Raw genomic sequence first — 12,301 nt, forward strand, 5'->3', positions numbered from 1 at the left:
TTAAACACTATGTGGATCTTCTGTTTTATTCTGCTTTCAGATGATTGGGAAAATAACAATGTTTATTACCACTAAAGCAGCAACCTCTGCTGTCCCCTTCTCCTTTTGCCTCCAATCATTCCCAGCTTCAGGGTCTTCTCCAGTGAGTCCTTCCTTCTCATTAGGTGGCCAAAGTATTTGAGCTTCATCTTCAGTACCTGGCCTTCTAAAGAGCAGTCAGGGTTGATTTCATTTAAGATTGACTGATCTGATCTCTTTGCAGTCCGAGGGACTCTCAGGAGTCTTCTCCAACATCACAATTCAAAGGCATCAGTTCTTGGGCACTCAATTTTCTTTACGGTCCAACTCTCACAGCCATACATTACAACTGGCAAAACTATAACTTTGACTATACAAACTTTTGCCAAGGAATTTACCCTAAATCAATTCTTCCTCCAGGTGCTACAAGGTATTTGCAAGAAAGATCCCGTCATTCCGCATGGTGTTTGGAAATATTTGATAGACATGCATGGGTTTTACAAAACTAACTATTTTAATGATATTAAAGGAGAATGTTCAGGAGTTGCATGCCACATTTCTGGAGAAAAAATGGCTGGGGCTTGATAAGTACCTGTAAGTGAGCCCCCAGTCCAGGATATTATCCACCCCTCTGACTTGGGGTACAGTTGGGTTCCTGGAGGAAAGCTGGTTGACCATCATTGCCACCCAGCTTCTGCAGTCCCTCTGCAGTACTTGTGTTCTTTTGTTCTTTCGGTCGCTTCTCAAATGCTCCAGCTTAATCCTTAGTGCAATTGCTTCTTTTTGCAAATCCTTATGGATGGCGGAGAATGACTTGCAGCTTCTCCTTCAGATCCTCGGGAAAGGTGCAATGTCAAGATGCTGCCTTTGCGAACCAAATGTTGGGCAGGGCCAGTGAAGAAACTCTTTGCCTCAGGAGCAGTTCTCTCTGTTTCCGAGAACGCTCTTCTCCTGTACAAGACACCAGCAGAGGGCCTCTTTCCCTGGTGTCAGACCTCCAAGGCTGGTTCTCCCTCATCTGTGCTGGCTAAATTTCTCAACAGCCCTGGTCTCTTGCCAGCATCACTGTTCCTCTTGGACTTCTATGACTCTTCTATGGCTCTTCTGCCCAACTTGCTGCTGCCTGGCCTTCTCTCTCCACTCTTCCAGGCCTACTATGCTCTCCTTCATTGTATGGAGAACCCCATCTCTGGCCATGATGTTTGGAGCTCTTCCATTCACTTGCCCAATGGACCAGTTTCCCTGCAGCGGTTTGCACTGGGCTGCTTGATGCTGCTTCCTACATCACTGGGAGCACTATTGACAATTCTTGGATTTGGGATGCTTAAGAATGAATATCAATGGATGCTCATGATGTTTCTGTTTTTCATCACACTTTATAAAAAGAAATTCAGTAATTAGAAACTTTGGCCCTTGGGTAACACACTGCTATTTTCAGACACAGCTGGTGTGTGTCTGGGCATACGGAGGTGGCTTTTCAGCGGGGATGAACAGATGTAAATTCTCCCTTCCCAGACAGCCATACAGAGAGAGAGAGAGAGAGAGAGAGAGAGAGAGAGAGAGAGAGAGAGATTTGTCCAGAGTAAACAGTCTTTAAACATTGACCTTTATCCCCAAGCCTTTATCATAAATCTGATTTCTCAGGTCCCAAATAGCCAGGTATTTGGAACCTAAAACACAGCTTATATAATCCTTCCATTTGGGGGGGTGGGGTTAAGATGTTCAGATAGCACATTGCAAATAGGGAGGAAGAGGAATGTTATGTGGGGCTGAGACTGCAGAGTTAAAGGAATTATGCCAATCCACATAGCCTCTAACTCCCAGGAGAGGTAGGAGGGAAGTCATGGATGCTCAATGCAGGCAACATTTCTCTTTTGCAGTGTGTGGGACTGTCATGAGGTTCTCAAGAATTCCATTATCAAAGAATCCTCAAGTAAAAAAGGACATCAAGGATGTATGGTATATTTCCCTCTTGAAAGATTTCACCCTTTCTTCACAGTTGGTTCCAAGGCTTTTCTCAGTTATTAGTTAGCCCCTTCTGGCCCATTACTACAGAATGTCCTGAACATTGTGCAATGAGGGGTGTGTGTGTGCTTGTGGAAGAATGGTCGCACATCATTTTCTCCCCTATTATCTGGAGAGGTAACCAGATCAAAAGACTCAAACTGACTCACACCTGTATAAGCATGCCTGGATTTTCAGACGGGCTTCAGAAATGCTGGTCCCTGACTTACCAATATAATTTATTACATGGATCAGTAAGAGAGACAGATCCTTTTCAGTGGTAGCACCACACCTTTGAAATGCCCTCCCTCGAAAAATATACATGGCCTGACCAAGATCAATTTTTAAAAGGATCTTGAAACTGTTTTAACGTCATGTTGCTTTTGGTTGACATTTTGGTTTTTGAACATCAGTTAATGCTGCTGCTCATTAGAGATTTTTGAAGACTGTAAAGATCATTGTGAACTACATTGTGGGGACAATGCCCTGAAAGTTGAATTAGAAATCATTTTGATTAATATGTGACATAATAAATTTAAGAAGGCTAATAGAAATGCAGCATCTCATTCTGTTCGGCACTGTACCATTTCGGAATTTGTAGAGTTTGGATAAGACACAGGATAAAGGTCCAGTGAGCAATTGAAGGGACACCCTTCATATTCTATGGTGCCAGGTTGTCCCACAAGTAGAGATACATCTTAAAATAAGCCATATCTTCACCAGTCACAAGCAACACACGGGACAAAAAAAATGAGAATTGCATGCAGCAGACCGTTTGTGGGCAATAAAAGGAGTGCTATAAATAAAAACATACTTTGGAAAGGTCAGCATCAAAGAGGTGTATGTTTTAGGTGGGTTTTTTAAAAGCCTTCTAATAAGCCCCAAATGCTTTTTTTCTGTTTCTGCAATTGGGAAGTTTCCTATTATTTCTTTCTTTCTAAGCTCTACATGTACTGGTTAGTAGCAAGAAAGTAAAACCCTTTCTGAGAAGTATTTTTCTTTCTAAAGAAAATGGACTCTCCCCTGCTCAAAGGGATTTAGCCAGAGTTGCTGAAGGCATTATTTTAGTTCCATGGGGTGCTGTGAATTCTTCCATATGTCCAGCTATGCCTTCTGCTTATCACTCGCTCCCTTCTACCAAAATGTGTAGATGAGATTTCTCACTCTTTGGTCACTCAGCTGGTACAGTGACTGGATTCTGGACCCAAATATATGTCATTAGTTGATCAAAGAGATTTACCAAATCTTTTTAGGATTTAGAAAGGTTTCTGTGCCAGGCACTTTTCCTCACTAGAGCCTTGGAAAACGACACGACAAGGAGTAAGCAGTGTGAGCCCCCTTCCCAAAGCTGTGCAGAATGCATTTAATGAAGGGGGTGCTTCTTTTCAGAGAGTGTCGCAAAAGTTCCAAGAGCTACAGATGCAGCAAAGTCCTGAAAGAGTTAACGCCAAGAGAAAAAGATTTGGGTGGGGGGTGTTTGAGTTGACACTTAAATGAGGAGGCGGGGACTCCTGGCTTCTGATTGGCCTCAAGTTCCATCCAAAATCTCCCCCCCCCCCCGCATTTCCCCTCCTCCTGGTCTCTGGGACCCAGGGGAGGGGAATATGGAAGAGTGAGAGAGTGCAAAAATAAACCTCTTATGTCAAAGCAGGGGGAAGAAAGTATAAATACCGAGAGCGCCGAAGCCTGGTTCGGTGCTTCAAAAGCTTTGGAAGGAGCTACCCAGGGAGAGCTAGAGAACTTCCTTGGGAGGAGGGCGGGGGATCTCTGAGAGAGGAAGAGGGAGCGAGAGAGCGATCAGGATTCCCCCAAACCTCTTTCAGCTCCGCGCGTTTTCCCAAGTGGACACCCCGCCTCGCCGCTGCGGCTGCTGCGGGCGGTCGCTCGTGACATCTCGCTTGCAGAGGTGCAAGAGCCGCTGGAGAAGCGAAGCTCGGAAGAAAACCCCCGAGTCTTGGAGGCAAAAAGAGACTCTCTCCACTTCTCCTCGCACACTGGGCAACTTGCTGCTGACTTAGAGCTAACAACAACCGCAGAAAAAGAAAAACAATCTAGCTTCCCTCTTGCTGTCTTCCCTATCGGGGTGTTTGTGTGTTTTCTGCCTGTCTGTCTTTCTGCCTGCCTGTGTGTTTGTTTAATCCATCATCTTTACCTGCAGACTGCAGTTGGCAGATCCGCAGCCTCTCTCACCGGCAGCCGTGTCCGTCCATCCGTGTGTCTGTCTGTCTGTCTCTCCGGGGGTACCGTTTGCTCGCTCCCCCGCTGCCAGCATCCATGCCCCTCTCTCCCCCGCAGCAGCCTCCCTCTAGCAGGCTGCCACCTGCTCTCACCCTCCTTCCCTTGCTGCTGCTCCTGCTGCTGCTTCCCAATGCCTGGGCTCTGTCCATGCAGGACAGAGGCTACCAGGAGGTGGTGCCTGTCTGGATGGCAGCTCCCTCGGCCAGCGGAGGGCAGGTTTCCTTCACCATCGCTGCCTTTGGGAGAGAGTTTCTGCTGCAGTTGGAGCCCGATGCCAGCTTCTTAGCACCCGGGCTGAAGATCCAGCATGTTGGAAGCAAGGTGCCTGCTGGCTTCCTTTCCGAGGAGGAGGAGGAGAAGGACGTGAGGCTACGGAGATGCTTCTACTCGGGGACTGTGAACTTGCAGCCAGACTCCCTGGTGGCTGTCAGCTTGTGCCAGGGCATCCATGGCTCCTTCTTGGTGGATGGAGATGAGTATGTCATCCAGCCCCAAGGCCACCAGAGTGGGGACCCTCTGCTGCAGGTCCACCAACTCCAGAAGAGGGGGTGGTCAAGAGAAGACTCCGGGGACATTCCAGAAAGGGATGCCCCAGCAGAACCAAACAGCACCCCTGGGAGAACCAAGCGCTTCACCTCTCAGGCGCGCTATGTGGAGACCTTGCTGGTAGCCGACACGTCCATGGTCCGGTTCTACGGGGGTGACCTGACGGTAAGATGCTCTTTCGCTCCCAGTTCATTCTAAAGCCTTGAGGCAGCACAGCTGTGCGTGTATGTTTGAAGGACATGTTGAAACCTGTGTGATGTAGTGGCATGTACCAGTGATGATACGAGCTCTGAGCCAGGCGGTCCCAGCTCAATTCCCTCTTGGCCTGAACTCACTGAACCGCTTAGCCACCATGTCCAAAATAATCCGTATTCTGGTTGCAGGGTTAATTTAACAACGACTGGGATAATATCCGCAGGGCACTTGGGGCACACGCTGATTAGCGAGGGTTGCAGCTCACCTGCTATGTAGGCAGCACCTGCCATGCAGCTCACCTGCTTGGCAGGCAGAGGTCCCCAGGTTCAGTTCAGCCCCCAGCATCTCCAGGTAGAGCTGGAAAGACTCCTGCCTGAGCCCTGGACACCTGCTGCCAATCAGGCTGACCAACCCTGGTCTGGACAGACCAACCGTCTGGCTTAGTCTGAGGCATGTGCTCATAACAGCAGCAGTAATGATGGTGCACAGAGCAGCAGGAGCAAAGAGGCTCTGAGGGGAGGAGTCCATGGCATCCATGAGGGGCAAATGCATCTTCAAGGCGGCCCGTTAGCAGAATGAGGATCTGTGCATTAACAGACCCTCGGAGCCGCCACTGCGCAGCAGCTCCAGGTGGCGTTGCCCCCGGTGCATAACAACGCTTCCCCGTGGCATGATGTCACCGTTTCCCCACCCGGCTTCCCATCATCAAACGGCACTGACGGAGGCTGGGGAAATGCACAGTGATCACGTCATGCGTGCAATGCCTCCTCTGTGCTCCAGCAGAGACCCTGAGGCATCAGCAACATGTAGCTCCACCCTGCCCATAAAACTGCAGCTCTGGGAACTGGCTACCATTCCAGCAGATAGGCAGAGGGGGAATAGCTGCATTTTGACCAGTCTGTGCAGACCTTCTGATCTGGCTTTATCTGCATTCTGCCTGGTCAAGTGTCTTAGAAAACGTGAGCGTTCTACCTGGACATAATTTCGTCCCAGGGGAGACAGAACTGCGCTACCTACTTTGTATTCCTTATTCTAATGGATATCGAAACAGCAAGTGTAGACCGTGACTGGTGTCACAGTCGTAAAACACTCAGACAGTGCGACCATTAATGTGTTCACCCTCATAACACCCTGCCTTTCTTAACGGTGCAAGGTCTGTTTTCTTATGTCCTAAATGGTACCTTATACTGTTTTCATCTGACTATTGGTAAAGTCGGACCATTGTACTGTTTAGCATGAGTTGGAAAAGAGACAGCATCTTGTCACATAGCTTAGATTTCTGGCCCTGGGGAGCATGTTTTGGAGCTGGGGGATGAAGGAAACCTCCTCCTCCCTTTTCTCCATGGATGAAAATAGCCACTTGAAGGAGGAGTTCTGCAGATTTCAAAAGAGCTGCTTGCATGAGTAATTCTGTGTCAGACAGTGTGAAAGTCTGATTCAACTGCACTAGCTCGAAATGAGAAATTCCAGCCCTGAATCTGTGCACAAGAAGGACTCTCATTTCTGCTGAACAGCTACTTCCACAGTGGAGAAATTAGGCAATAATTATATTAAGGACATATTATTCATATTAAAGGGGAGAAGAAAACAGATGTGCATAGTTCATTCCAGTGTTTGGATGCTGTTGCTGCTGCTGATCTCGACTTGCCACAATTTTAGGGCTAAAGTTCTTTAGTTTGGGGAATTACTAGCAAAGAGAATAATTGTTTGGGGAGAACAATTGGGTAGAATTACTGATATTTTAAATGTGAACATTTGCTGTACAAAGAAATGAAAGTTCCTCACTGTATATAGTATTCACATGGAACTAAACACAGATAGAGAGAATTGCTGGATTAAGTAAAACTTAAAAATTTAAGGCTAGAGAATTTTTAATCTTTAAAGCAGAGAGCTGTCTGAGAAAGACTTTCCAATGTGCACCAATATCCATGCATTCACACATATGCAAACACACTGCAGTTGCTCCATGGTTGCTCTTGACAAAACAGACCCTGCAGGTTTTTGAAATAATTCAAAAGCCTGCCAGACCTGTTTACCAGGGACAATGGTGAGATGGATGTGTGTATACCACAAGCAATGATCCCTTTTACAAAATGACTGTGGGGGGGGCACTCTAGAATACTTAAAGAAATATAATCAAGTTGAACTAATTTCATCCAATCAATCATCTTGCTGTAGAATTGGCCTATTTCAAATATTGGATTATCCCCTTAATCCTATTCGCAACTGAATGGAAGTGTAAATATACTAATTTTCATGAATTTGTCCTATGTGCTTCTTCCTTTTCCTCATTCTGTTCACACATATGCGCACACACACACGATTTCTGCTTTGTCTCCTCTACTTTGATTTAAATAACAAGCACATGTGTTAGTGCCATGTGAAGAAGATGCCTTGTACACCATCCTAACAGCTGATTAAGCCTATAGGCTCCCTACAAAAATGACAACTCCCCACCCACTCCACGCACACACACACACACACACTTCAATCCAGGCTCTCTTTGGGAATTTTGCCTACTGCAGTGGAATGTCTAAACATGGCAAAACATGAATCATAAATCTGTACAGTGACTGAGAAACTTCATGCTTTTCCAAAAATAGGAGCACTCTAGATCGGAGAAGTCTTGATTTTAAAAGATGGGGCTTTTCCTCTTATTCTCAGTGTTATTTATTAATTACATTTTATACTGAACTCCCCCTACCAGAAGTGACATTCATCATGTTCTCAAGTAGTTTCCCATCCAACCATGGATGAAAGCCAGACTTGCCTAAATTTCAGCAAAATTACTATTTCGTATGCCTTCACACAAAGCTCTAAGGACTTGTGTATCAGGGTTCTCAAATCAGTATTTGCAAAGGACTTTATTAAGTACCTTCTTAAGAATCTTAAAATGTACCATATCAGTACTCAAAATGTAGCTAAGATGGGATACACTCACATGTAAGTGTGTGTGTGTTTGTGTGCATGCATGCAAAATGTGAATGCATACATTTAAAAGTGTCTGTGGTTTTCCACAAATAAGTGTGCAAGATGCATGTTTTCTCAGCATAAAATCTGGATTAAAAGAGTGGAGCACACAGGTGAGGGTCTCATTCAGCCAAGGGCTGGGGGCACAGGTGCATCTGGAGGTTCACCCCAGGGGTATCCCAAAGCAAACGTGGCCGCCTGGTGCCATCATTATATGTTTTTCAGTGCCAGATTAAGACCTTTTTATTTAATCAATATTTTAATAAGTTTCAATATTAAATTTTATCATCATATTTTAATCGCAGCCAGACTGGGTCATTAATTAATTTATGTTATGTTAGGTTTTTGTATTTTATTTGTGTAAGCCGCCCTGAGACTCTTGCAAAGGACGGCATACAAATATCTTAAATAAATAAATATTCCGTGGGAAGCAGTGGGAGGCCTCTACCAACTTGGAACAGTGGCTTTTCCTCAGCTTCCTGCCAACAGCATCATTCCCAGATTTCAGAATGAGATTTTGAAGTTAGGATGGTATCACAGGCAACCTTAGTTCTGAATTTGAAATAGGCGCACTCGGAGACTGGCGGGACTTCAGGAGAGGGAAAAGAAGGAAGCAGTGCTTCACGGCACGCATGGAATTCACTTCCACAAGCTGAAGTAATGGCTGCCAATTTGGTCAGCTGTAAAAGGGGACTAGACCAAGTTCTGGAGGAGAAGGTTATTCATGGCTGACAACCATAGCTGCCTCCAGTATCAGAGGAAGTATGCCCATGACCAGCAGATGCTGGGCACCATGTCTGGAGCATGTGCTGTGGTTTTCCCGTGAGCAGCTGACTGGCCGCAGAATGCTAGAGAATGGTGATGATGGTGCTTACATGGCGTTCAAGTCCTGCCTTTTTTCTCTTGCAAGGAACCAAAGACAATGCACGTAACTGCATGTTATCCTCATAATAACAACCCTGGGGCATAGGATAGGCAGAGAGGGAGTCACCCAGCGAGCTTCATGGCCATGTGTGGATTAGCACCCAGACTGCCCAAGTCTCCAGTCCAGCCGTTGAAACACCGTACCACACTGGCTCTCTTAGATGGACCCTTGCCTGATCCAGCATGGCTGCTCCAGGCTCCACTTCTCCTGCTGTCCAACAGGTGACCCACGTTGTGTTGAGCAACAGACGGAGGTAGTACAGAGCACCCTCTCCTGCCCAGACGTTGCAATGTACGAAAAAATGTATTAGGCAAATTTGTCCAAATTGGGGCCAATTTGAACAAATAAGTTCATGCAATTTGCTCCAAGTCAAATTTATGTAAATGCATTTGTGCAAATTCTGAGTCCATGAATGGGCAGACAAGAGTGCCAAAGCCACCAAAAAATCTGCAAAGCATGGGCAGTGTGACCTTAGTTCTGTTTGAATGTCCCTAGACTCAGCAGAGTTTCATTCTGGCATCTTGGAATAATTAACAAAGGCAGAGTAAGATAAATATGGAGCCTAGGAAGAGTGCTTCCTTACTAAGAGCCAAAGCAACTATGACCAGACAATTAATTATTCATTCTAACCAACCTCGATTTAATTGTATTGTTATACAAGCAGGAAATGCACAGAGATCATGTGTGAGGGGGAGAAAAGCATGCCACAAATTCTGAACAATTTTGCGACCTTTGATTTTTGCTCTATTTTTTTTTACTATGTGTTCAAACATCAAACAAAGAGTAAAGTATTACAGCGAATTTGTAACGAATCTATTTGAGTGAATTTGTGTGTGTGTGTGTACACCATGCAACCCTCTATGATGTAAATATAGCAAGACATGCTAATAGTCTTAGACTTCCAGCTATCCGTGCATTTGCACATTAATTAAGTACATCTAAAATTCACCCATGCATTCATTCATTCATTCATTCATTCATTCATTCCATCTGTATCCCACTTATCCTTCAGAGGGCTCAAGGTGGTGTGCACTGTTCACCTTTGCCCTGCCACTTTATCCTGACACCAACCTGTGGGACAGCTGAGGATGAGAGATAGTGACTGGTCAAGGTCACCTGGTGAGCTTCACAAGGCTGAGCAAGACCTAGTCACTCCAGACCAGGGGTCTCAAACTCAACTTACCTGGGGGCCACTGGAAGTAGGGTCTGGGAGAGGCTGGGTCACATCAAGTATTCCGCCACCGCGGTGGTGGTGGGCCGCTCATCCCGCGTCACTCCCGGAGGCCGGCCCGGGCACCGCCAGCACTTTGAAGGCCGCAGGGCCCCTCGCCCATGCCCCACCCATCCCGGCAATTGGCCCGCGGGCCACGAGTTTGAGACCCCTGCTCTAGACCTACCTGACACCCAACCATAATGGGAACCATATAAACCCCTATGTGGCTTGGGACCAGGATACTCAAAGGAACACCTGCTTCCATATGTACCTACCTAACCACTAAGATCTGGCTCAGAGGCCCTTCTCAAAGAGCCGTCCCGCAAAGAAGTGAGGGGGATGGCAAACAGAAGAGGGGCTTTTTTGGTGGTGGCACCCCTTCACTGGAATAAGCTCCCCGGAGAATTATTATCATTGTGGATGAGAACTGACCCACAGCACAGCTCATCCATCTACCCTCTTTCTCTTGGGTCATCCAGGTTCAGATGGCATGATCTGAACCATCTGAACCGCCTTCTTCCGTGTTTGCCCTCCCACCCTCTGAGATCAGCAGCAGAGGCCCTCCTCTGGGAACCCTCTGTGAAAGACATTAGGAGGCAAAGTACCCGGAGGAGGGCTTTCTCTGCGGTGGCACCCCATCTATGGAATGTGCTCCCCAGAGAGTTCCGCCTGGCGCCGTCGTTATTTGTTTTTCGGCACCAGGCGAAGACCTTTTTATTTCAACAATATTTTAACAACTTTTAATCTAATCTATAGGTTTAAATTTGCAGCCAGGGTGAATCTGGATTTGTTTATTTATTTTATGTAAGCCGTCCCAAGTGATGGGACGGCATACAAACATTCTAAATTAATAAAATAATGAATAAATGATGACAACCCGCTGTGGGTAGAACAACTCCGACAGCAATCCATGCCTTGCTTGACTGACCTGCTTCTCTCTCACAAGCCACCCCAGAGAAATCAGCCTGGATTCTCATGATAAAACAACCCATCACGGATAGCAACCATGATACCGTGCCGTGTCGTGCCAACCCGGTCTCAGACTTCTCTGAAGGGAAACTGTGACAGCTAAACTCTGTTCCAAACACAGAAGATAATCCAAACAGCAGCAATTATGCAATGTTCACCCACAGTTGTATTGGTGTCGTTGGGTTAGATAGTGGGAAAATATGCCGGCTTGGCTGGACTAAAAAGGTATACATGTAGCAGAAAGACTGAGTCAGAAGAGTCCATGTTTACTCAGCTTTTTGTAAAATCATCATAGCCACAGTACAGTTACTAAACATTAAAAGGTCAGGAAGGGTGTTGTTTGTGAGTTCTCTAACAAAAATTGTATCAGAGGAGCCCATAAAATAGTTCATTAACAAACACAGAAGGGTGAATGGTAGTTATGTAAGAAAAGGGTTAGTTTTCCTCCTCACACAAGTGGCCTTTCCCCTCAATATTGTTTTCTAAATTGTGAGGGGCGTTTAGGAGATGGAAGCTTCTGATTTTGCCATGCAGACTAGTTCACAAGACCGTTTACCTTGTGAACATGGATAAAAACCACCACCTTGTGGTGAATTATCCATCCATGAATTACCCCTCAGAAATGATCGTGTGGATAGTCCAAGAAGGTTGCGGTCACTAGCTTCTCTACTTACTTTGGCCCCTCTCCAGTTCCAGGGTCATGGAGGAGTCACACAATGGCTGGGCGATGGGAGAGAGGGGATTTGCAAGGCTCAGTTCAGACGGCATCTGGAGTCCGACTGCATCCCTGGAACAGAGCCAGAGAGTATGCAAACTGGGGGGGGGGGGGTAGATCCACCCAGGTATCAGCCAGGTTTCTTCTGGGGCACCTTGTAGAATGTTTCCTTTGAGTGTGAGAGTGGAAGTTCAGGGACAGGACAGAGTTAATACTGAGATTAAGATGCATATTTCCAATCGTAACTGCTGCAATCAGGCTTTTTCCAATCTCTCTCCCACTGCACCCCCACTTTGGATGCAGGATGCTTCTCAACTTCCTCCTCCTCTTTCGAGGTAATGTCAAACAGCTGACACAATCTGCCTCTGGAGCGGCTGCTGGCAAAGCAACTGCTTGATTATGAAGCACTCTGGTATGAAAAACACGCCACACAAGTGAACGTTGTTATTCTGAAAGCGTAGGACCCATGAGTAACTTCCAAGCGCTGGCGGAAAGTGGGCCAGCGTAA

The 12,301-nt window shown here is 46.3% G+C and overlaps 1 protein-coding gene and 1 long non-coding RNA gene across 2 annotated transcripts in view; one reads left to right on the top strand and one right to left on the bottom strand.

Annotated features, from left to right (window-relative positions):
• On the bottom strand, window positions 1-4,307 carry LOC123028065. Its single transcript, XR_006415617.1, has 2 exons — window positions 4,175-4,307; window positions 1-1,525 (listed from the first exon to the last, which is right to left on the bottom strand). It is a non-coding gene; the product is annotated as an uncharacterized LOC123028065 (long non-coding RNA).
• Window positions 3,719-12,301, top strand: part of ADAMTS8 (ADAM metallopeptidase with thrombospondin type 1 motif 8) — a 25,851-nt gene continuing 17,268 nt past the window's right edge. Inside the window, exon 1 of the mRNA XM_044439555.1 lies at window positions 3,719-4,971. Within this exon, the coding sequence (XP_044295490.1) occupies window positions 4,297-4,971 (675 nt within the window). The 5' untranslated portion in view covers window positions 3,719-4,296. The remainder of the gene's footprint in view (window positions 4,972-12,301) is intronic.

The sequence above is a fragment of the Varanus komodoensis genome, unplaced genomic scaffold (genome assembly GCF_004798865.1).
Source record: "Varanus komodoensis strain SLA01 unplaced genomic scaffold, ASM479886v1 scaffold35, whole genome shotgun sequence".
Lineage (NCBI taxonomy): Eukaryota > Metazoa > Chordata > Lepidosauria > Squamata > Varanidae > Varanus > Varanus komodoensis.